The 24,682-nt window shown below is 40.7% G+C and overlaps 1 protein-coding gene across 1 annotated transcript in view; it reads right to left on the bottom strand.

Annotated features, from left to right (window-relative positions):
- PDE11A (phosphodiesterase 11A) overlaps positions 1-24,682 on the bottom strand; it is a 425,081-nt gene that overhangs the window by 194,628 nt on the left and 205,771 nt on the right. Inside the window, exon 6 of the mRNA XM_070798928.1 lies at positions 12,157-12,289. Within this exon, the coding sequence (XP_070655029.1) occupies positions 12,157-12,289 (133 nt within the window). The remainder of the gene's footprint in view (positions 1-12,156; positions 12,290-24,682) is intronic.

The following is a 24,682-nucleotide window of genomic DNA, read 5'->3' as shown; positions in this document are numbered from 1 at the left end:
ACTGGTTGGAGATAGCTGAATGCAAAGACAGTCAAGGAAAGAAGGAATGGGATCAGGAACAGAAGTTAAGTGGTTAGTTCTGGAGGAGAGGAAGGCCACAGTGAGTGAGCAGAGCTAGAGTCCTGCGTGGGCTGAGCCCAGGAGTGGGGAGAGGTGACTGAGAACGTTGAGAATGTTTCTAAGTCGTTCCCACTGTGGCTGAAGGAGAGAAGTGGGGCAGCACTGACTGGCGATGAGAACAGGGAAGAGGGGGAGGTGATGATTTGCTTGCTGATGAGCCCAACAAGATGGGAGAGAGGAATAGAAAAGGATGACAGAGTGTGGTGAGAGTGAATTTTCTGATTTTAAGATCATTAAAGCAATTCTCTGGTTATCTGTTTGTGGCTACGGCCATTGTTTCTGGAAAGTTAAGCTAATTTAGGTTATATGACTACAGCTCCTGGAGTTGGTGATGGACAGGGAACCCTGGCATGCTGCATGCAGTCCATGGGGTCACAAAGAGTTGGACACGACTGAGCGGCTGAACTGAACTGAACTGTTATGACTACATGAGATAGCAAGGCCTGGGAGTGCCTGGTGATCCCTCTGTAGGGATTGAAAGAGAAGGAGATGGGAGGTGAAGCCCATCGTAGAAGCACAAGACCTTGAAAAATGAATGCCAAACAGGGTAAGGAGGAAGAAGAAAGTATGAAGGAATCATCTCTGTGCACCAGGTAACCCAAGTCTGCAGATCCCATCAGTCAATGAGCTCAAAAATATCTGTTGGCCCCTCAGTCCCAACCAAGTCCCCCAAACTCTTCTTGCCTCAACTTTGTCATCAATGTTTATCTCTTGCACACCAAACTATTAACGCTGGTTATCTCCAGATGTTGGCATTAGAGCACCTTCTCATCATTTCTTCTTTCTGGTTTTTCTTATTTTCCAGGTCTTTGTATGAGAATATGTGTGTGAAAGGGCTTCAGACTGTGTAAGATGTTTTGTCATCAAAACAATATTACTAGTCAATATTACTAGTATTGTAAGAAAACACCTTTCCAGAAATATTTGCTCCATTGTTCCACAGGTTCCCTGCTACATTATTCTTAGATTAAAATTTACACCATTAGAATCTCAAATGTTAGGCCATGTGAGACTAAGTAGCCTTTCCAGGAGGCTAGCATTAAAATAAATATATTATCTAGGGGTGCCTAGTTCTTTCCAATTAAAGATGTATATACTAAAAATTTTGCTTAGTCTCTGTCCTCACTGGGTCTTTCCAGTTAATGGATATAATTTAAGACTGTTTACCTCATGGAGCCATCAAAATATACTGTCATATTTTCCAGACTCTCAAAGGCACTCAGAGGCAATGTTAAAAGAATTGGTGATAACATAATATTATTCATTACTGTGCAATGTGTTTTCCTTCCCTAGAATGATATGTGCAACTTCAATAGTAATCTAAGGTAATGTTTTGCCCCTCAAACACCAATCTACCAGTGGGAAATTCTGGCTCTAGGACAAGTGAGGGAGATGTTCTGAGTCAGTCCCCTGACTTCTCTGAAACAAAGGGACATTTCTTTATGCCAACCTCATCTGCACGTAGGCTTCTAGAACACTGCCAAAAAATGATTCCTTAAATTCCTGACAAACGAACTCCTCAAAAATAACCAACCTTTGGGCTTAAAGCAGAGGCATCATATCCACCACTGAAGCAGCAAAGTCTGTTTGACTTAGAACTATGGGACCCCATACTTACAGCTTCCCCATTCAAGTCTCAGTAACCCTGCTGACTCTGCTTGCCCTCCTGGTCATCTGGAAATCCAGTATCCATTGTCCAGTCTTCCCTACCAAACCCTACTCTCTGGAAAGTCTCTCGAACTGGTTTACACTTGAGTTTCAGCGACTGAGAGATTACCGGGAGCAAATACACCTTGGCAGATTCACAGAGCCCTGTCTCTTAATGGTTCCATTTTTGCACATTTCCTTTTGTAACAGAAGCATAACTGATAGACCAGAAGGCGTTATAAAGGATGAAAAAGGAGCTGTCCTGCCGGGCTAGCACTCAGCATCCCAGATTGCAGCAGTGCTTCGCTGTGAAGATCTGGCAGATGAAAGGAGCTTTAATGCTCTAAGTCAAAGGATTTCAGAGCCTGAAGCCCCATTATCCTTAAGTGCTACATGGCAAGGGGAAGAACTATTGACTTCTCTATAACAGGCTTAAATAAAAAAAAAAAAAAGAAAGAAAGAACTTTACAGGGAAGAACTGCATGAGACTGAAGGGTGTCAGACTCAATATCCTGACACCTCAGATTTAACTGTGTAACTCTGGGGATCAGTTCCCCACGGCAGAGGAGAGTTGGGTGCTGACGGATTTTCCACCACTCCTGAATCTGTAACACACAGACCACCAAACCATCTGTGCCCTACTTGCCCTACTTCTTAGCTACTTTCTGACATTCCCCTTGCTGAACGCTTTTCTTGTTTAAATGTTGGGTCCGATTGTTCATTTTTGTTGCAGGCAGAAAACAAATTCTTGATGAAATGGCTCGGAAAACTCTTTACCCATAACTATACAAATGGAGGGAAATATTGAATTAAGCAACAGAGTAGTATACCTTATATTGACTAAATAATAGCTGGCTGCGCATTAGTGTACTTGTTTTAAGGTGTTCTTTTGATCTAGTATGAAAAAAAAAGGGCAGAAAGCTGCACAGATGATGCGCTACAGTGCAACTAATTATTGGGAGTTGAGTTCACAAGCACAAAGCCTTCTAAAGGCAAGGCCAGAATAAATGTTTCATGGTGAAGGCATTTATAAACAGAGAATGTGCCTCAAGAAGCCACCTGATACAAGGGCAGGTCATCTGCAAGTGGTTTATATGCATGCTGCTGGGAGAGCCTCAGACAAGGATCCTAGAATAAAATCCAACCAAACTCTGTGCTGGCAAGGGCAATAGAAAATAATCCATCTGAATGCCTCAAAGATACAGCAAGGCAAGTTAGTGTACTTAGATCTTGCATTATCTAAATTCTAGCTTTGAGTGGCAGTTTATAGTTTTTAGAAAGTTCATAATAGCCTGATAAAATATAATTTCACAAAAGATATAAAAGGCCTAACACTTTTAAACATCTTTATAATTTGGCATGATTATAAATATAATATATACATTTGTGAAATTGTTAAGTTAAAATCAAAAGCTATAATCTTGCCATCTCTAGAAATGGCAACTGTTAACCATTTGGGATAAGTTCTTCTGGATCTTTTCCTGAAAATATCTAATATGTTACATATCTATTTATAACATATTCAATAACACATAATTATTAATAAATAACAGATAATATGTTCAACAATACTGAACAATATTCAACAATAATGCCTATTAGTTTTTAGGGATACATCAGTGAGTAAAACCAGCAAAATTCTTACCTTCACGGAGCTCACATTCTAGTGAGAGAAGACAGATGATAAAGAATACAAAAAACATATAAATAAATTATATGTGAGAAGGTATTAAAATTATGGGGAAAAAGTAGAGCAGGATAAAAGGGATTAGAAATACAAGGGTACCAGACCTTACTAACAGATAGTATTTGAATAATGACCATAAAAACTACGGATGTGATCCATGCAGATATTGAAGGAAGAGTATTTCAGCAGAGGAGTAGTCAGTCCAAAAGCCCTGAGGTAACCGTGTGAGTGGCATGTTCTAGGAATAACAAGGAGACCCGTGTGGCTGGAGAAGTGTGAATGAGGTCTGGGGATAGATAATGAAGCAACATGTTGTGTAAGGCATTGTAAGGCTCTGGAAGAATTGTGAATTTGGATTTTACTGTAGTGAAATGAGACCATGAAGAGTTTGTGAGCAGAGTTGTGATACAACATACTTAAAAACTTTAAACCTCTGGCTAATGTATTAAGAACAGGGTGTGGAGGGAAAGAGTGGAAGCCAAGCAGTAGATTATGAAGTTATACCCATGAAATAGTCCAGAGATGATAGTGGCCTGGATCTGGGTGGTAGCAGCTGAGTGTTGAGAAGTGGTCAGACTTTGGATAAATTTTACAGGTACAGCCAGTTGCACTTCCTAATGAGTTAGATGTGCAACATAGGAGAATCATGACTATAACATTTTTGGCATAAGCACCAGGAAGGACTGAGTTGCCTTAATAAAGATAGGGAAACAGAAAAGCAAGCTTAGCAGAAAAGAGAGTGTGAGTTCTGTTTTGGACATGTTAGGTTTGAGGTGTCTTTTAGAAAAATATGCCCACATATATTATTCTATATATACTTTTAAACATTATTCTAAACTTACTTCTCTTTATTTGCTTTTATTCTTGTGGACATTTTTCCATATCAGGACATACAGATTATTTCACGGGATACTTTGTATAGCCTCAAGTTTAGTCTTTATTATGCTGTGGTAGGCAGGATTCTAAAGACGGCTGCTAAGATTCACACGTGCCCACTCTCCATTTTGTACAGATCTGGTATAATCCCCATTCCTCAAGTATGGGTGGGCAGGACCTGAGAATATGACAGGACTGTCACTTCCCAGATTAGGTCATGTTATAAGGCGAAGGAGATGGCACAGCCATCTCTGTGAGTACACAGTCACTCCTGACATTATGTGAGCCTCTGTGAGAGCCAAATGGAGTTCCTCCTCTTGGCTTTGAAGAAGTAAGCTGCCACGTTGTGAGAGGGCCATGTAGCTTGTACCTGAGGGCAAGCTCAGGGAGCTATGAGAGACTTTCGGTCAGCAGTCAGTAAGAAAATGGGAACCTCAGTCTGCAACTGTAAGGAACCCAATTCTGCCAACAACCTAAACAGGCTTTGAAAAGAATGCCAAGACCAAGTGAGAATGCCACCTGGCCAGCTCCTGCTTTCCACCCCGTGAGACCCTAGCAGAGAAACCAACGATGCCATGCCAGAAACTGTGAGATAATAAACAGATGTTTGCCTTAAGCTTCTACATTTGTAGTGATTTGCTACACAGCGAAAGAAAATTAACATACATGATATTCCTGTCAATGTCTTTAGAAGCCAAGCATGAATAGCCCCACCGTGGAGCAAATGACTGATTAGTCTACAAAATCCACTAGCATAATAACCCATGAAAATGAGTGTTTCTTGAGTCACTATAAGTAAATATAATCAGTTATACTTAATAGGTTTTTTCTGTTTTTCTTTTTGAGAATCGCAGAACCTTGTAATAGAACAAACATACAGTAATCTTCATAAGACTATGGAATTTAAACGCCAGAAATTTGATTCTGGCTTGGTAACTGTCTTATATAACCATTCTGTCATCATTTTCCACACATAAATCAAAGAGTTTGGCCTTAAAACCAAGCACGCTATCAAGCCCAGCAGGCACCACTCAGGAGTCAACTCAGGCAGGCAGAAGGCAAGTAATCACTGTGCCTCGCTGGCTAAGCCACTCTGTTCACCACAAGGAGGGAACTCCATTAAATATTTAAAACAATCACAAAGAGAACACACAGCAGGTGGACAACGATGATTACGTGCCCCACAGTCCTCACAGCAAGTGCCTGACAGCACCTGGTAGGAGGTTTACATCACATTAATGACATCCCTTTGTAGATTCTATCAAAAAGAGGACTGATACTTTCACAGCTGAGATTTCAAAATAGTGAGGACAAAGAGGGCTTCCCAAGTGGCACTAGTGGTAAAGAATCCACTTGCCAAGCAGGAGACCTGGGTTCGATCCCTGGGTTGGGAAGATGCCCTGGAGGAGGGCATAGCAACCCACTCCAGTATTCTTGCCTGGAGAATGCCATGGACAGAGGAGCCTGGCAGGCTACAGTCCGTGGGGTTGCAAAGAGTCAGACGCGACAAAAGCAACTTAGCACACACACGGAGAAGGCAAAGAAGGTAGAAATACAGTTTCTACTTCAACAGTACAGCTAAGGCAAACCTTGATGGAATAAATTCTGATTAGCCACTGGATTTTTGTTGTATGTTTTAAAGATTGGTGGGTTGCTTGGACCTGGACAGTAGCCAGCTCCCAAAATCTGATCATCTCTTATGTGCATAGGTGGGCTTCCCTGGTTGCTCAGTGGTAAAGAATCCGCCTGCAATGCAGGAGATGCAGGTTTGTTCCCTGGGTAGGAAGGATCTCCTGGAGAAGGAAATGGGAACCCACTCCAATATCCTTGCCTGGGGATTCCCATGGGCAGAGGAGCCTGGAAGGCTACAGATCATGGGGTCACAAAAGAGTCGGACATGACCTAGCAACCAAACAACAAGAATGTACATAGGTAGCCTGGCCCCTGGATAACCGGCCGGCCACTCTCGTGAAGAGCCAGGGTCACGTATGGCCGGTCCCTACGTGGGAGGATATGGTGAACATCCCCCAGGGGCCACAGAACATGTGTCCAGCCTTGTACATCTTTTTAGCTAACATGTGCTATTGTTCTTCTCTGGCCAGGCAGGGAAAGACCTGGCTTTCTTGAAGACCTACAAGTCATCTGATTATTGCCACCATCTCTTCTTTACTGCCAATGAACAATCATGCTTTATTCCTCTCTTTAGCTAGAGACTTTCCTCTTCTTCCCCACTGTGTCTCTGGAGGAAGAGGACATTCACGTTGGTTTGTCCACGATTAAGATCTGCTCGTCTCTGGTTGTGTGGAAAGGTGTTCTCATTTCGAGAAAGGACCTGCCTCCAGCACTCCCTCAGAACCAAAAACCTAATCCTCAACCAGATTAAAATCTTCACCTGACATTTAAATATTTATATAATTATAGGAGTATAACCACAAGCATGATTTATAAAACATTTATATAGAATTTTATATGCCACAATATGTATAAAAGTAGGACGCCTGAGACTACCCAGCCGGTGACTGGGACAGATGGGACGAAAAGGTTGGTCTGCTGGCCACGAGTTCACGCCTCTGTGGAGAGAGAAATGACAGAGTGGCGACCCTGTTTTCCAGGCAGCCCCTGAGTAGCTGGTCCCCCTGAGAGGCCACCAGGGAGAGAGGAGTGAACTAGGTTCCGGAAGGTCCACAGGCTGTTCTGCGCCATGTCTCAAGGAAGCTGTGTGGCCTTAGGCAAGTCACTTCAGCTCTCTGAGCCTCTGCTTCCTCACTCGTAAATCAAAGAAATCTCTAATATTTATAGTAACTGCAAGTTGATGTATCTACGGTATGAAACCCCAGAAATAAGGCCAATCCACTAGGGGAGCTCTATTCCAGTTCACTACTAATGATCGGGGTCCTTATTCATGTTCAGTGAAGAGAATTCAAATGGCCAGGATTACCCAGTGAGCCACTGAGAAATGTAGGATAGGTACCGGTGCTCAGAATAGACTTATGTTGAGAAAATCGGTAAGAAGAAAATAGGAAATGCTTTGAAAAGGAAACTTCTCTGCAAATTATCATTTTTGTTAACCAGCTTCAAATTATTTGGGGAAGTCAGTAATGTAGAGAATATAAAAGCACACGCTTTCTCCAATGGAGATACCTACTGGAGATAATCCATTAATCCTATATTTAAAAAATGATTTCCTTATATTCTACCATTGATAAACAATGACTTATTGTAATTATTGGGAAAAACTATGGACCCATGCACCAGACTTAAGAAGAGAGGACTCAAACCTTTGCAAGAAGACAGCACAGTTCTAAAAGGTATCCTCTACCTCTAAGATAATCCTAGAATTACCTTTAGTGAAAGGGTGAAACAATTCTACTTTGCCTTGGTATTTTTTACCTTGAGGAAAATACTATGTTAACGAAAGAAATTATCTGAATTGATGGTCTTTATGTTATGATCTATACCATCTTACATCAGGCTTTGAAAGGAAAAGGTTCATGCCTCTTAGCCTCTTGGAGGAAAGCACAGTGGCTCAGTCCAGAGTCTGTTTCATTTATCATTAACACAAGCAGTTGACACCCATCAGTGAAGCAAAATATTCTTGAAAAGGGAGGAAGCCTAAGCAGATAAATACTTTTCTTTTCCTGGTATGATACATAATACATACACCATAACACACATACATTTGTAGGACAAATCTATTTAGGCAGAATTCATACTCTTTCACCTCTATCTGCATTGATTAATTCTTTTCCAATTTTCCTTCTCCACATGAGAAAGGAAACATAAGGAAATTTTAAATTTCAGCACCTCTCAAAGAGAACATGTAGAAATCATGATATATTGCCAGATTTGCATTTAAAATTGGTATTAGTTGTGTGGCAGATCGAAAGCATTTTAGGGGGAAGGCCAAGAAATAATGGTGGTCTAGGTACTTGCTTTATTCTATCATAGGGAAGACAGTGATTTCACAGCATGGTCACTGCTTAACCTACCACAGTTTACTGTCTTCAGACATCGTTGCCTCTAACTACTGGATCAGAGCATGAAATTTTTATGTTCAATCCCACAGAACTAACTGTTGCATTTCTGCTCAAGAGCCCAAATTGTTCTTTTTTGTAAATGAGTAAGCAGGCTGTCTTATATTGGAATGGACTGTAAGTGTGGAGGAAAATGTAAATTGACTGTAAATCACTAATCAGGAAGAGATGTGATAAGAGTCTGCCTGTAGACATAAGGATATGGGATAGTCAGGCTCACTGCATTGTATTAGCAAGAAGTATTCCTGAGATACTACTTGTTTTTTTGCTACATATGCTGTTTTTCATAAGGAAAAAGGGCAAGAACTTTTTATTCTCCTGTTAAAGGTGAAGATACTTGTAGCCTGTGACTGAGCAGGTCACTCTCCTAGGTACAGATGCTAGAAGAGCTCTTGCACATGTGTATTTGGAGGTATGGACAGGAGTGACCAAGAATGTACTTATGCATGTAACATCATGCAAATGTCCATCAACACTATAGTGGATGAAGTGACACATTCATACAGTGGAATACTTACCAGCACTGAAAATAAATGAACAAATTACAAGTGCTCTTGATTCAGGAATTTATACTGAATTTGAAAAAGCAAGCCATAGAAGAAGACATACAGCATAACTCAATTCATATAAAGTTCAGAGATGTGCAAAACATGTAATAACATGTAAAAACTGTAATATATTTGGCAGGGATTCAAACCTACATGATGAAACTATTGTTGTTTAGTTGCTAAATCGTGTCCAACTCTTTTGCAACCCCACGGACTGTAGCCTGCCAAGCTCCTCTGTCCAGGAGATATTCCCAACCCAGAGATCGAACTCATGCCTCCTGCATTGGCAGGCAGATTTTTATCACTAAGCCACTGGGAAGCCCCAATGAAACTATATATAAAAGCAAAAAATTGTTAAATTCAAATTAGGATAATGGTTTATCTCTGTGTGGGAAATAAAGGAGACTGAATTAAGGAAGATCAACACAAGGATTCAGAAGTAATGACTGAGTTCTTTCTCTTAAATTGGGTAGTGGGCATTTACTCTATCATGCTTTATTGGGAAGCTTGATCATGTTTTATTATACTTTTGCATATGCCTTATGAACCAACTTTTTAAATGGTGTAAATATGTTGACTCTTTTTGCTTCCCAGAATTTGACTTTTGGTCCAAAGCTAAGAGCAGAAAAATAGCAATCCATACCAAATTTGGCACTATAATTTGGGGGAAGAATTGACCATCATCTCTTAACTATCTAATATAATATGTTGACTTTGTAACAATGAATGGGCAATTAATGATTTTTTTTTCTGTAGTGAGCCTTTCAGTCTGTTCAGTACTACTGATGTTAATAATAGAATGCTGAGATCATTTCTTCATAAAACTGTGTGTTTACAAATCTGTTGTTCAGCATTCTGAAATCAAGAAGGAAAGAAGCATCAGAAAGAAGCATAGCAAAAGGCAAAACTTTATAACATCAGTCCTAACCCAATCATAATGTTAATACATATATTGACACCTATAAATCATTTCTGCTCTGCTAGTCACAGAACCAAGGTTGGTGGTGTTTCTCTGTAGGAGGAGAACTAAAGAAGTTCTGGACTGTCTACTTTCCCAAGGAAGGTATCTCAAAGCTCAGAAATAATGTATCAGAAACTGAAGCTAGCCAGAGGGTGGTTAGCATTGGGGTAGCTAAGGGAGCACACCGGAGACACCCAACCCAGACAGGAGCTCACGAAAGGGTATCCAGGATACAGGCATCTCAGCTAGATGTGGAGAATAAATAGAAAATACGTAGTAGATGTGACCTGGGGGAAGAGAATGCTAGGCAGCTTACAGAAACACAAATTTCAGGAATTTAAACTTCCCATGCCATGTTCAGTCGCTCAGTCGTGTCCGACTTTGTGACCCCATGGACTGTAGCCTGTCAGGCTTCTCTGTCCATGGGATTTCCCAGGCAAAAAGACTGGAGTGCAGGGATCGACCCACATCTGCTGCTCCTGCATTGGTAGGCGGATTCTTTACCACCGTGCCACCTGGGAAGCCCAGGAAGAGATTTGCAAAGATCTGAATGAAGTTATCAATCTGACCTGGATTCCAACCTCCCCACCATTGTTGCACCCCACCCCAGACACTGGAGACAGCACAGGGCAGGATTCAGAGGCTGGGCTTTGGAGTCTCAGAAACCAAGACTAAATCTCATTTCCAATTACATGTTCAGTTATCATTACTGATCTAGTCTCTGTTCTGCAGTCAGTGGGATCTTTCTAAAGTATAACTCCTTCTTCTCCTTCATTGATAATTTAACCACTGATTCCCCCTTGCCCATGGTAAATACTCAAACTTCTTAACATGTCCTTCAAAGCCTCTGGATGATCTGGCCCCTGCTTTGTCCTCCCGCCTCATCTACCCGGCCCTCCAGCTACGTTAACTCATCTCTGTTCCCAGACTCCTCATGCTCTCAGCCTTGCCTGGAACACATATCTCATCACCATCGTCATCATAACACTCCTGCTACTATTCAGACTTTAGCTTGGTAACCTAGTAATTTAATCTCCTAATTTTTTGAATACACACCACACACACACACATGTGGAGGCATTTTATGAATTCATGTGAATTTATCTATATGATACCCTATACTACCTTAGAATTAAACTTCTTTCAAGTCAGAATCTACATTGTCTTAATATATTCTGCACATCAGCACAATGCACGCCTATATAATTAACACGAAACAGTAACAGAAGCCGACGTACTATTTCTTGGGAGCAATCTTTTAAAATACGGTAGCTGTTCTAATATCTATTGGGAAATAATTATGTTATATACACATTTTTATTACTAACTGTTTCATTGTTTGACATAAACTATGTTTAATACAAAATGTGCCTGAATATATTTAATTGCATGGGTTTAATTACATATTTAATATAAAATGTTCCCCATAATAAAAGAGCATCAGGCTAGAGAGTTAAGAGTGTCTTTGCAGTTATGTGTGTAACAGTGAAACACTGAATCCGAATGTCCATCAACACCATAATGGATTTAAAACATTTAAATGATGCTGATTCATACAATGGAATACTTTGCAGCAGTGAAAATAAATGAATGAATTACACACACATGTGACTCAGGAACATACGCTGAATGCAAAAGCAAGACACAGAAAAATACATACAGTATAATTCAATTATATAAAGTTCAGAGGTGTGTAAAATGGAACAATGTAAGTGGCAGGGTCAAATATATGAAGTGAAACTATATAGCCATTTTGCCACAAATCAGGGTAGGAAGAGGAAGATTTCCTGTCAAACACTGCATTTATACTCAGTTGTGTCCGACTCTTTGCAACCCCATTGACTTTACAGCCCATGGAATTCTCCAGACCAGAATATTAGAGTGGGTAGCCTTTCCCTTCTCCAGGAGATCTTCCCAACCCAGGATCAAACCCAGGTCTCCTGCATTGCAGGTGGATTCTTTACCAGCTGAGCCACAAGGGAAGTCCAAGAATATTGGAGTGGGTATCCTATCCATTCTCCAGCAGATCTTCCCCACCCAGGAATTGAACCAGGGTCTCCTGCATTGCAGGGGGATTCTTTACCAACTGAGCCATGGGGGAAGCCTGTCAGTCAGCAGTAGGCGATGCGGAAAGTCAGATCACAGGGGAAAGATTCAGAAGAACTGCCAGTCAACTCAGGAGTTGCTGTGGATTTGTATGATGTTCCTTTGGGGCTCTGGCCAGCAATGCATCCACAGGGTGACAATGGAACCTTAAAACTGCAACCAGAGGCTTCCCCTTACCTCGGCATCAAAGCGGGGATCCTGGTAGGCATCACTGATGTTCACTGGAAGGCCCGTGGAAGCCACCAGCTCGGCAACACTGTTATTTATCAGCCAATCAGAGTACGATGATTTCTCCATGCTTTCTTTGAAACTATCAGGACACCAAGGCAGGCAGAAAGAAAAGAGAAAAACATCAGTTTACCTGAAAGCTAACCTGTAAAAGTACTCCTGTAGCAGGACTATCCATCCTCATTAAGAAGGGGTATGTGACCTTAGTCACAGAACAATAGCAAGGTAATTAGCAGCAGCTACGACAAAATGACTTACCTGCTATCTTGTAAAATAATCAGCTCCATGGGTAGAAATTATAGACTCTTTAAGATCCAGAGAACAACTCTAGGTTTTATTTAGTCCCCAAAGCAGGCAGAGGTAGAACAGACAATCCGGAAATGACCAAAATTGACAATAAGATGCCAATGCCATGGCATAATAAATTACACTCACCCTCCTAAGCCCACACCTCTTAACAGAGCAGACTAGATGCTTGATACTAGGGAAAATGAAACCCAAGAGTGAGGAGGAATTCAGAAATAAATTGAAAATTTACAAAAGTTTAAGTGTAGCAAAAGAGCACATCTAGACTCCATCTTAGTGTTCTGTGACCATTTTTTTGTAGTTTCAGAGTATATTTCTTAACAAAAATACATTTCCTACTTACAAAATCTTACTGAGAAACATGTTTTAACTCTACCCTTGACATTAATAATTTAAAGTATATTCATGTATGATTTTAACAAGGAATTTTATGTTAAATGATTTTGTTAACTTTCCCCTGTGCCCCTTTCACTACAAAGGTCAAATTACAAAAATGCCATAAGAGTTAGTAAGGTTCCCCACTTCATCCTTCCCTTCCAACATTTCTTCCTCCTGTACCTACTGAGCACTGCCAGGAGCTGCAGAAATGCAAACTGGAGTACTCTTCAAATTAGCAACACCAAGGAAGATTTCCTGGAGGATGTTAGCTTTATGGCTTGGCCAGTAATAATTGAAATTATGTAAATGAATTTAAGTGTACAGGGTAATGCTTTTCAAACTACATTCTGTGGAACCCTGGGTTCCTGAAGATGTTAATGAATGTACCATAGTAAGAATAATAACTCTATTGACTTTTTAATCTAAGCTTCAGTGTACATAAGAAAAACACTAAATTCTGTACATAGAAAGTGAAAGTGAAGTCAGTCAGTCGTGTCCGACTCTTTGTGACCCCATGGACTGTAGCCTACCAGGTTCCAGGTTCCTCCGTCCATGGGATTTTCCAGGCAAGAGTACTGGAGTGGGTTGCGATTGCCTTCTCCAGGAGATCTTCCCAACCCAGGGATTGAACCTGGGTCTCCCGCATTGTAGGCAGACGCTTTACCATCTGAGCCAGTCATTGTTATTATGCAACAATGTGTCTGTGTGGAATTTGTGCTGTACTGGGAATGCCAGGAACTGGCATGGAGAGGCCACTGGATACGTGAATGAGAGGGAAGCACAGATATTATTTACCACCATTAATACATCTCAGAAGGAGATCAGCCCTGGGTTTTCTTTGGAAGGAATGATGCTAAAGCTGAAACTCCAGTACTTTGGCCACCTCATGGGAAGAGTTGACTCATTGGAAAAGTCTCTGATGCTGGGAGGGACTGGGGGCAGGAGGAGAAGGGGACAACAGAGGATGAGATGGCTGGATGGCATCACTGACTCAATGGATGTGAGTTTGAGTGAACTCTGGGAGATGGTGATGGACGGGGGGCCTGGCGTGCTGCGATTCTTGGGGTCGGAAAGAGTCAGACACGACTGAGCAACTGAACTAAACTGAACTGAATACATCTCATCTGTAATGACCGTTGGTCTGTGTCTGAGAAGTTCAACATGGATTTGTGATGCTTGTTATTCAGTCCTTATTGCACATTAAACATTGCTTGTACATAAACTTATTCCTTATGGATCTCTAGCTGAAAATGAAAGCATTAATAAAAAGCAGAGGTGAATTTCTCTGGTGGTGGCTAAATCAAAGAGGTAAAAAGACTGAGGACTTCAAAGAGAAGACAAGCTCTTTATTTTCTCTAACAAACAAAAGAACAACAAAAAAAGTCCACGTTTTATTTTCTGCTTATTATGCCCATGAGAAGTGAAATTTCACATTGTGCTGCAATGAAAGCAAATACAGGAAGAAATATGAAAATGCACCTGATATAAGGACCCAATTTAATGAAGTCATTTGTCAGTTTATAAAAGGCTGTGACTGAATGCTGATCATTTCTTGCAGAGGCTCATCGATCAGTTGATTCATTCTGTGCTGCTTGTGTACCATAATTTTCTTTTACATCTTCTGTGATGAAACAGTGGAGAAAGTGCTGACCTACAGTGTGATGAGAAGAGCTGTGGTGGGACCCTGGGGATGAGCTAGAGAAGGAAATGAGAAACATATACTGGGGTTGGGGGAGGCTAAGCAGGGATCTGAGAACTGAGGAAGGTCAGCTGGGGCCATAATCAATCTAAGGGCTTCCCTGATGGTTCAGATGGTAAAGAATCTGCCTGCAATGCGAGAGTGAAAGTGAAAGTGTTGGTCACTCAGTCATGTCTGACTCTTTGCAACCCCATGGACTGTAGCCCACCAGGCTCCTCTGTCCATGAAATTCTCCAGGCAGGAATATTGGAGTGGGTTGCCATTTCCTTCTCCAGGGGATCCTCCCAATCCAGGGATCAAACTTGCGTCTCCTGCATTGCAGGATGATTCTTTGCCATCTGAGCCACCAGGGAGTCCAACAATGCAAGGGACTGGGGTTTGATCCTTGGGTTGGGAAGATACCCTTGAGTAGGACATGGCAACACACTCCAATATTCTTGTCTAGAGAATTCCATGGACAGAGGAGCCTGGTGGGTCACAAACAGTTGGACATGACTAAGTCACTAACACTTTCACAATCAATCTAAGGAGATTCACTGCAGTTTGGAAACATGTCAAAGATTTGATTCCTCCATAGGCTGTGAGTGCAGATGAGATTGTGGTAGCTCAGTGGATCTCAGTTGCCATGTGCATAACCGCAAAATAACCAGTTAGGTTATTTTAACTCTTTAAAGAGTTAAGATCAAGATTAGTTTAAAGTAACAAGAAAATAGTAAAGAAATCCTTTAGCTTGTATTTGACTAGGACCGGGCACATAGGAAGCTTGGGGTTTTAAGTGAGTTTCCTGTAAAGAGCTACAGTTTGATTCCTCTTCCTCAGTGGTATCTTGATTCCAAGTGTGAGACTCACACTGACTCAAAGAGAACTTCATGAGCTTAAACATACTGACTCTGGAGGGATAAAATAGAATTGTCCTATTGCACAAAACACATAATTCCTGAAATGTGGCTGTCCCTGAAATGAGGCCCAGTGAGTAAATATAAACATCAAGGTCGACAAGGCGCCAAGCAGCGTAGGAGAGAAATCGATACAAGTAAAACAAATCAGAAAATACCCCAGGACGAGGAACTTCACCAAGTTTAATTGTCTGAAAAACCTCTCTCAGCTAAAGGTTCAAACATAGAAAACTGTATGAAAATAAATATGACTATTTTTTAGAATTAATTCTAAAATGAGTCTCTAAATTAGAAGACAAAATATCTGAATAAAATAATGTTAATCATTAGACTGTGTCTGTATTGACGGTTTTGTTCTCAAAATCAGAGAGACTGATTTCCTTTAGGATTGACTGGTTTGATCTCCCTGCAGTCCAAGAGACTCTCAAGAGTCTTCTGCAGCACAATTCAAAGGCATCAATTCTTCTGCACTCAGTTTTCTTTACAATCCAACTCTCACATCCGTACATGACTACTAGAAAAACCATAGCTTTGACTATGTGGACCTTTATCAGCAAAGTAATGTCTCTGCTTTTTAATATCTGCTGTCTAGGTTTTTCATAGCTTTTCTTCCAAGGAGCAAGCGTCTTTTAATTTCATGGCTGCAGTCACTGTCCAAAGTGATTTTGGAGCCAAAGAAATGAAAATCTGACACTGTTTCCAATTTTCTCCCTTCTATTAGCCATGAAGTGATGGGACTTGTCTTTCCTAGAGACTCCCAATACTTCACTCTTTCAAGGATGACCATTAGTTGGGCTGCTGCAAAATGCTGGAAAGTCATAAGTTAATCTTGAATGAAATGATCTATAAGGGTCTTTTCTTTTTTTCTGACAAAAGGGAATTGATACATGGGAACCCATCTATATACATATGGTCTCCTCAGCCCCTTCCCCTACCTGTACAGAATGAGATATACACAGAAACTAAAGAGGTCCCTGGAGAAGGAAATGGCAACCCACTCCAGTGTTCTTGCCTGGAGAATCCCAGTGATGGGGGAGCCTGGTGGGCTGCCGTCTATGGGGTCGCACAGAGTCGGACACGACTGAAGCGACTTAACAAAGAGGCCCCACCTTCAGGAAGCTCACAAGCAATGACAATGGATTGTGACACCCTAAATGAAGATGTAAAGACATTATGGGAACAGAGAAAAGAAGGATCAGTTCTGTCTAGGCTGGGAATGATATTTGGAAACTACTTCACAAAGGAAGTTAGTATAAGCTGATCTTATAAGGAGGATAAGTAAGAGTCATCTGGCAGAGAAAGAAGGTAAAAGCAATTCAGACAAAACCACAACAGGACTAAAGCTTTAGAAGTGTGAGGTTTTCTGTACTGGTATAATGAATAGTAGAGCTAAAACTTAGACTAAATGGTAGAAGTGATGAATACGGCTCTAATAGAAGAGGCCAGCCTCTATATTGTGTGGTTTTATGCACAAACACAACCACATTTATACTCATGGTTCCCATACACATGTCAGCAGCCCATGTTCCCTCCATATGCATCTAAGCACTTTCTGGACATTTCCTTCTGGTTATCCACAGACACCTCAAATTTAACATTTGCAAGATTGAACCAACACACTCTCCTTGACGTGTTAACAGTCAATAAAAAAAAACAACAAACAAACTGTGACCATAGATCACTGGGTAAGGAACAGAAGTTTCAACATAGACACAATCTGTTTTCTTATTTTTGGGTCATGATTGATTATCAATTGCCCTATGATAGGCTGAGTATTATCCAGTAGGGGTAGGATTCAGAGAGACGAAGAATCAGGAACACCAAGAACTCTTCGAGACAGAAATTTCTTTTTTATGCTTTGTAAACAAAAACTTATTTTTAATCTACATCTTGTACCTGGTACTAGTTTCCATCTTGCTCCATTGACCCGAGGTCAGTCTGAACTTTTGGTTCACAAAGAGAAATGCCCTTCCTTACTTTTTCTTCTCAAGTAAGCCTGTCTATCCCTGGGTCCTACCTGAAGCTTTGAGCTGTGCAACATTATTTGAAGTTGTCTTTTAATTAGGAGATTAAGGAACTGAGTCAATATCAGTTGAACTCAAAGCTAGGACCCCAGCAGGAGAATCTCAAATGCCTAGATCTAGGACATTAACAATTTACTACTGCCCTCAGTATATCTTTGAAGGTTACCAAATAAGTCTTAGACATAAAAGGTAATGGGAGAGAACTTAATTAGCAAGCAGAACCAGCCTGTCAGTTGTTATACTGTGGTGGGAGAGGAAGATGCTCTAAGTTGCAGACCTTCCTGAATTTTATCATGACCTGAACTTGTTAATGGACTTGCCGTTATGGTCTATCTTGAGGACACTTCATTACACTTGTATTTCTCATTCTAGGCATTGTGTTATCAGAAATTAAGACATGGAAACCAAATAACACATTTTCTGTCCTTCATTTCCTCAAGTTGTACAATGGGAATGATGAGATTTATCACTCCAAGGAGTTGGTATCATTTTGGGAAGCATCTTGCACCTCTCATTTGGGTGTCAGACGGCATTACTGTGAGTAGTTGGTGTTTACAATTTAGTATCAGGTAGTGACAACTGCTTGGTTTCATAGCTGAGCAAATCTGGGTTTGGGGGGCTTATTTCTGTTTTTTGTTTTTCTTTGTATCTTGGCCCAACATTTCCTTGCTATGAGACTACAGATCAAATTTTAATAACTCTGACTGTTAGTTTCCATAATAGAAATTAGGGGAAATACAGCCCATTTTACAGGGTTGTCTTGAGGATAATATAATATACAACAATAATAATATACAACAATAAAATAATGTTGAATAATGCATAGCACATGGGAAGCTTTCACTATTAGTTCCTTGTAGCCCAAAGATTCTTCTTTTATTAAAAACACTAGGTGAGGTGTGGTCAGTTTAATTGCTTATCTACTGGTGCAGGAAAGATGTTACTGTTTATTGGCTGTGGCATTGTTGTCAGATTTGGAGAGGTGCTGAAGTAAAAATATGCTAGCTGGTAAAACTGTTGACAATAAAGCATAAGGTTAAAATTCTATCCATCTAGATGTGTCAAGTAGCCCTATCACATCTCTCTTTGGGGTTCCTGTGGGCACCTCCACCCATCTGCTCTGGATTGAGAGCATATCTTCCCACAAGTCCTGTGCATATGTCTACACAGCAAGAAAGAAGTGGACTCAATGCATTAAAATATTAACTAAGGCATGTTAAATGAGAGACCTGAAAAAATGGGAGAGTAAAGCATAAAAAAAACAATCATTAAGACTTCCAAGTTGCCATGATTCTGTTCACTGTGTGGCATCAATATAGGGCACAGCTGACAGGCTACTATTTTATGTTTGACCTCAGTACTTCTTCATGTGCCTTGTTTTCATGGAATGTTTTTATAGCTTTCATCCTTCTCTTTGACAGTCTTACTAAATTGACAAGACCTCTGGCCCAAAATAAATAAGTAATGAGAAGGTCTGTCTTTCATTTAGTCTTCATATTCAAAGCCAGGAAAAAGAAGAAAAATAACTACAACATATTTGAGAGGTGAAAGCTAGATGTTTGGGAAACGTTTCCTTGAGTTTCCTAAGTTTTTTGGAAGACACAAAAGCTTATTAGAAATATTTCCTCTCCTTCATTGATGTTTGATTATTATAATTAGCATTATGCAAATGGGGTGTAGACACATACATTACTACTGCCATGAGGTTATTTATAAAATAGGGCTATATTTGGGGAGGAGGATTTGGGGCCATATGGCAGAAAGTAAAGAGGAACTAAAAAGCCTCTTGATGAAAGTGAAAGAGGAGAGTGAAAAAGTTGGCTTAAAGCTCAACATTCAGAAAACAAAGATCATGGCATCTGGTCCCATCACTTCATGGGAAATAGATGGGGAAACAGTGGAAACAGTGTCAGACTTGATTTTTCTGGGCTCCAAAATCACTGCAAATGGTGACTGCAGCCATGAAATTAAAAGGTGCTTACTCCTTGGAAGAAAAGTTATGACCAATCTAGACAACATATTAAAAAGCAGAGACATTACTTTGCCAACAAAGGTCCATCTAGTCAAGGCTATGGTTTTTCCAGTAGTCATGTATGGATGTGAGAGTGGACTGTGAAGAAAGCTGAACGCCGGGGAATTGATGCATTTAAACTGTAGTGTTGGAGAAGACTCTTGAGAGTCCCTTGGACTGCAAGGAGATCCAATCAATCCATTCTGAAGATCAGCCCTGGGTGTTCCTTGGAAAGAATGATGCTAAAGCTGAAACTCCAGTACTTTGGCCACCTCATGCGAAGAGTTGACTCATTGGGAAAGACTCTGATGCTGGGAGGGATTGGGGGCAGGAGGAGAAGGGGATGACAGAGGATGAGATGGCTGGACGGCATCACTGACTCGATGGACATGAGTCTGAGTGAACTCCGGGAGTTGGTGATGGACAGGGAGGCCTGGCTTGCTGCGATTCATGGGGTCACAAAGAGTCGGACACGACTGAGCGACTGAACTGAACTGAACCGAAGCCCAGAAATATCAAAGTGATATTATCACTGCACAGTTCAGTTCAGTTGCTCAGTCATGTCCAATTCTTTGTGACCCCATGAACCAAAGCACACCAGGCCTCCCTGTCCATCGCCAACTCCTGGAGTTTACTCCAACTCATGTCCTTTGAGTCGGTAATGCCATCCAACCATCTCATCCTCTGCCATCCCATTCTCTTCCTGCCTTCACACTTTCCCAGCATCAGGGTCTTTTCAAATGAATCAGCTCTTCGCATGAGGTGGCCAAAGCATTGGAGTTTCAGCCTCAATATCAGTCTTTCCAATGAACACCCAGGACTGATCTCCTTTAGGATGGACTGGTTGGATTTCCTTGCAGTCCAAGGGACTCTCAAGAATCTTCTCCAACACCACAGTTCAAAAGCATCAGATCAGGCATAATTTGTTCCAGTGTCAACACTCCATCCATATAACATTCTCTATATTTTGTGGGAAAAGGAGTTTGGATACAACTAGATGACTCTAACAATGGAGCTTCCTGATAAAGAAGCGGCCTTGGCACCAAGTGGGAACCTCAGAGCTCAGTGGCTGGTACCTGGAAGACAGATCTACTGATCCATTTCCTTGCTAAACAATCAAAAGGGAGTTGGGCCATCTGGATCTTTTATTTTTCAACTAGCAACATTAAATATTGGCATAATAAGGTTCAGCAGCCCTGAATTTGCCAGACAATAGACAATCAAACAGAGAAGGCAATGGCACCCCACTCCAGTACTCTTGCCTGGAAAATCCCATGGATGGAGAAACCTGGTAGGTTGCAGTCCATGGGGTCGCGAAGAGCCGGACATGACTGAATGACTTCACTTTCACTTTTCACTTTCATGCATTGGAGAAGGAGATGGCAACCCACTCCAGTGTTCTTGCCTGGAGAATCCCAGGGATGGGGGAGGCTGGTGGGCTCCCATCTATGGGGTTGCACAGAGTCGGACACAACTGAAGCGACTTAGCAGCAGCAGCAGCAGCAGACAATCAAAAAGAATGTCCTAAGGTTCTCATTTAAAGGAAGTTAACACAACAACACAAATCTTACATTTCAAGATGACTGGTCATGGTGGTGATGGTGTTATTTTAATGTTTAATATTTTAAAGATTTTCTTCGTTCCTTGAAATTAGAATAAGTATCACATTTTTATTCCTACAAAACACCAATCACATGCTTCCTAGCAGAGGTATAGTCAAAGAAAGGAGATCCATGAACAAGAAAGTAAAAGAGAATATATTCGTGATATACTATAGCAGTATTCTGTCTTACATCAATGTGTAAGTTTGTCTAACCTACTACTCTAGGTAATTGAGAAATTTCAAAGAAGGTAAGTAGAACAGAGAGACTTTCCAAATTGGTAAAACCCACTAAAAATTTGTCCCTCCACAAAAGAATGAGAATACTAGCAAAAAATGGTCAAAATCAACTTTTTGAAAACTGTGGAAATTAAAGACAGGCTTACAAAAATCCAAAGAGTGTTCATTCAAGAAAAACAGTTGAATCTCTATAAGGACAGCAAGTTGTGTGTTATTTAAACTTACCTTATTCTCATCTCCCTATCTCAAGCTCTGGGGTAGTGGTGAAAACCAACAGACTCATAATCATGCTAGCTGTGAAAACCAGTAGCCAAGGAGTCACTGGCAGAGGAAAAATGGGTTTGGAACTCCCCAAAAGTCACATCCCTAGAGAATTGTTATTATTTGACCTATTTGGCAGCTCCATGGAAACCTCCACTCATAAAGCTTTTCTTTATTGAACTGACTTTGAGCTTGCTTACTAAGCACACCCTTTATCCCAAAGCATTTGTGAGGGGAAAAATGGCAGCAATTGTTTCATATCACAACTGCTTTAGGCAGAAAAACATTTACAGCTAACAAGAAGCTGACCAGAAAACCTAAAAGAAGAAGTATGGGAATAAGATATTACTCGGGAGATTTGAAAAGTTCTGACATGTTCCTGGAAATACAGAATTGAATGTATGCTCAGAAAAGACCACAGAAGGTCCTAAACTCCCACCTCTGGTTGACCTTGAAATTCTGTGAAAGCAGAAAGTGAAAGCTAAGTAAACTTCCTGTCAGAGAATTGAAGGTACCCACACATGCACACAGATCCCCTCAGCAAGGCTGGAAGACTTACTGGTTCTTTTTTTGTTTGTTTTGTTTTAAGGAAACCTCAACCCAGCCATGAGTTCACAACTGAGCTAACTAAGCAGAGAATTCAGTTGCCACACACAACAAAGAGAGTTCATGAAAGTCAGCAAACAACAAATAGAAGAAACAAACATAAACAGCAGCAAAGCCTGGATGGAATGAGTGAGGAGCTGATATTATTTCCAGTTTTCACTTAAATTATTCAGTTTTAAACAGAGAGAGAGAGAGAGAAAAAAAAAAAATAAACAGGAAAAAAGCAATCAACAGAAACTGCCTCGAGTAAGCCCAGATGTTGGATTTATCAAAGACTTTAAATTGGCTAATATAAATGTGTTCAAAATACCAAAGGAAACCATACTCTGACCCTCCCAAAAAAAAGAGCCTGTAGAAAAACATGAGAATAATGTCTCACCAAATATCAATAAAGAGATGGAAATCATAAAAAGGAACCAAATAAAAAATTCTGGAATTTAAAATTATAACGATTGAAATGAAAATTCACTAAGAGGGATCAACAGGAGGTGTGAGAAGCCAAAAGAATCATTTAACTTGAAGATAAGTTAATTGAAGATAGAGTATCTGGTCTGAGGAACAGAAAGAAAAAAGAATGAAAGAAAAGTCTTAGTAACTTTTAAGCATATAAACATATGCCTAATGGAAGTCTCAGACAGAGAGGAGACAAGAAAAGGAGAAGAAAAGATATTTGAAGAAACATGGGAGAAAATATCACATATTTGACTAAAATAAACATTCAGTCAGTTCAGTTCAGTCGCTCAGTTGTGTCTGACTCTTTGCAACCCCATGGACTGCAGCACTTCAGGCCTCCCTGTCCATTGCCAACTCCTGGAGTTTACTCAAACTCATGTCCTTTGAGTCGGTAATGCCATCCAACCATCTCATCCTCTGTTGTCCCCTTCTCCTCAGGCCTTTAAACTTTCCCAGCATCAGGGTCTTTTCAAAAGAGTCAGTTCTTCACATCAGGTGGCCAAAGGATTGGAGTTTCAGCTTCAGCATCAGTCCTGACTGATCTCCTTTAGGATGGACTGGTTGGATCTCCTTGCAGTCCAAGGGACTTTCAAGAGTCTTCTCCAACACCACAGTTCAAAAGCATCAATTCTTTGGTGCTCAGCTCTGTTTATAGTCCAGCTCTCAATCTATACATGACCACTGGAAAAACCATAGCCTTGACTAGATGGACCTTTGTTGGCAAAGTAATGTCTCTTCTTTTTAATATGCTGTCTAGGTTGGTCATAACTTTTCTTCCAAGGAGCATGCATCTTTTAATTTCATGGCTGCAGTCACCATCTACAGTGATTTTGGAGCCCAGAAAAATAAAGTCTGACACTGTTTCCACTGTTTCCCCATCTATTTGCCATGAAGCGATGGGACCAGATGCCATGATCTTCGTTTTCTGAATGTTGAGTTTTAAGCCAACTTTTTCACTCTCCTCTTTCACTTTCATCAAGAGGCTCTTTAGTTCTTCTTCGCTTTCTGCCAAGGGGTGGTATCATCTGCATATTTGAGGCTATTGATATTTCTCCCAGCAATCTTGATTCCAGCTTGTGCTTCTTCCAGCCCAGCGTTTCTGATGACGTACTCTGCATATAAGTTAAATAAACAGGGTGACAATATACAGCCTTGAGGTACTCCTTTCTCTATTTGGAACCAGTCTGTTGTTCCATGTCCAGTTCTAACTGTTGCTTCCTAACCTGCATACAGGTTTCTCAAGAGGCAGGTCAGGTGGTCTGGTATTCCCATCTCTTTCAGAATTTTCCACAGTTTGTTGTGGTCCACACAGTCAAAGGTTTTGACATAGTTAATAAAGCAGAAGTAGATGTTTTTCTGGAACTTTCTTGCTTTTTTGATGATCCAGTGGATGTTGGCAATTTGATCTCTGGTTCCTCTGCCTTTTCTAAAACCAGCTTGAACATCTCGAAGTTCATGGTTCACGTACTGTTGAAGTTTGGCTTGGAGAATTTTGAGCATTACTTTGCTAACATGTGAGATGAGTGCAATTGTGCAGTAATTTGAGCATTCTTTGGCATTCTTTCTTTGGGTTGGAATGAAAACTGATCTTTTCCAATCCTGTGGCCACTGCTGAGTTTTCCAAATTTGCTGGCATATTGAGTGCAACACTTTCACAGCATCGTCTTTTAGGATTTCAAATAGCTCAACTAAAATTCCATCACCTCTACCTACTAGCCTTGTTCGTAGTGATGCTTTCTAAGGCCCACTTGACTTCACATTCCAGGATGTCTGGCTCTAGGTGAGTGATACAACATCATGATTATCTGGGACATGAAGATCTTTTTTTGTATAGTTCTTCTGTGTATTCTTACCACCTCTTCTTAATATCTTCTGCTTCTGTTAAGTCCATACCATTTCTGTCTTATATTGTACCCATCTTTGCATGAAATATTCCCTTGGTATCTCTAATTTTCTTAAAGAGATCTCTAGTCTTTCCCTATTTCCTCTATTTCTTTGCAC

Source organism: Bos indicus, chromosome 2 (assembly GCF_029378745.1).
Source record: "Bos indicus isolate NIAB-ARS_2022 breed Sahiwal x Tharparkar chromosome 2, NIAB-ARS_B.indTharparkar_mat_pri_1.0, whole genome shotgun sequence".
Taxonomy (NCBI): domain Eukaryota; kingdom Metazoa; phylum Chordata; class Mammalia; order Artiodactyla; family Bovidae; genus Bos; species Bos indicus.
Note: the sequence above shows the minus strand (reverse complement) of the source record. Positions and strands in the feature narration are given on the sequence as shown.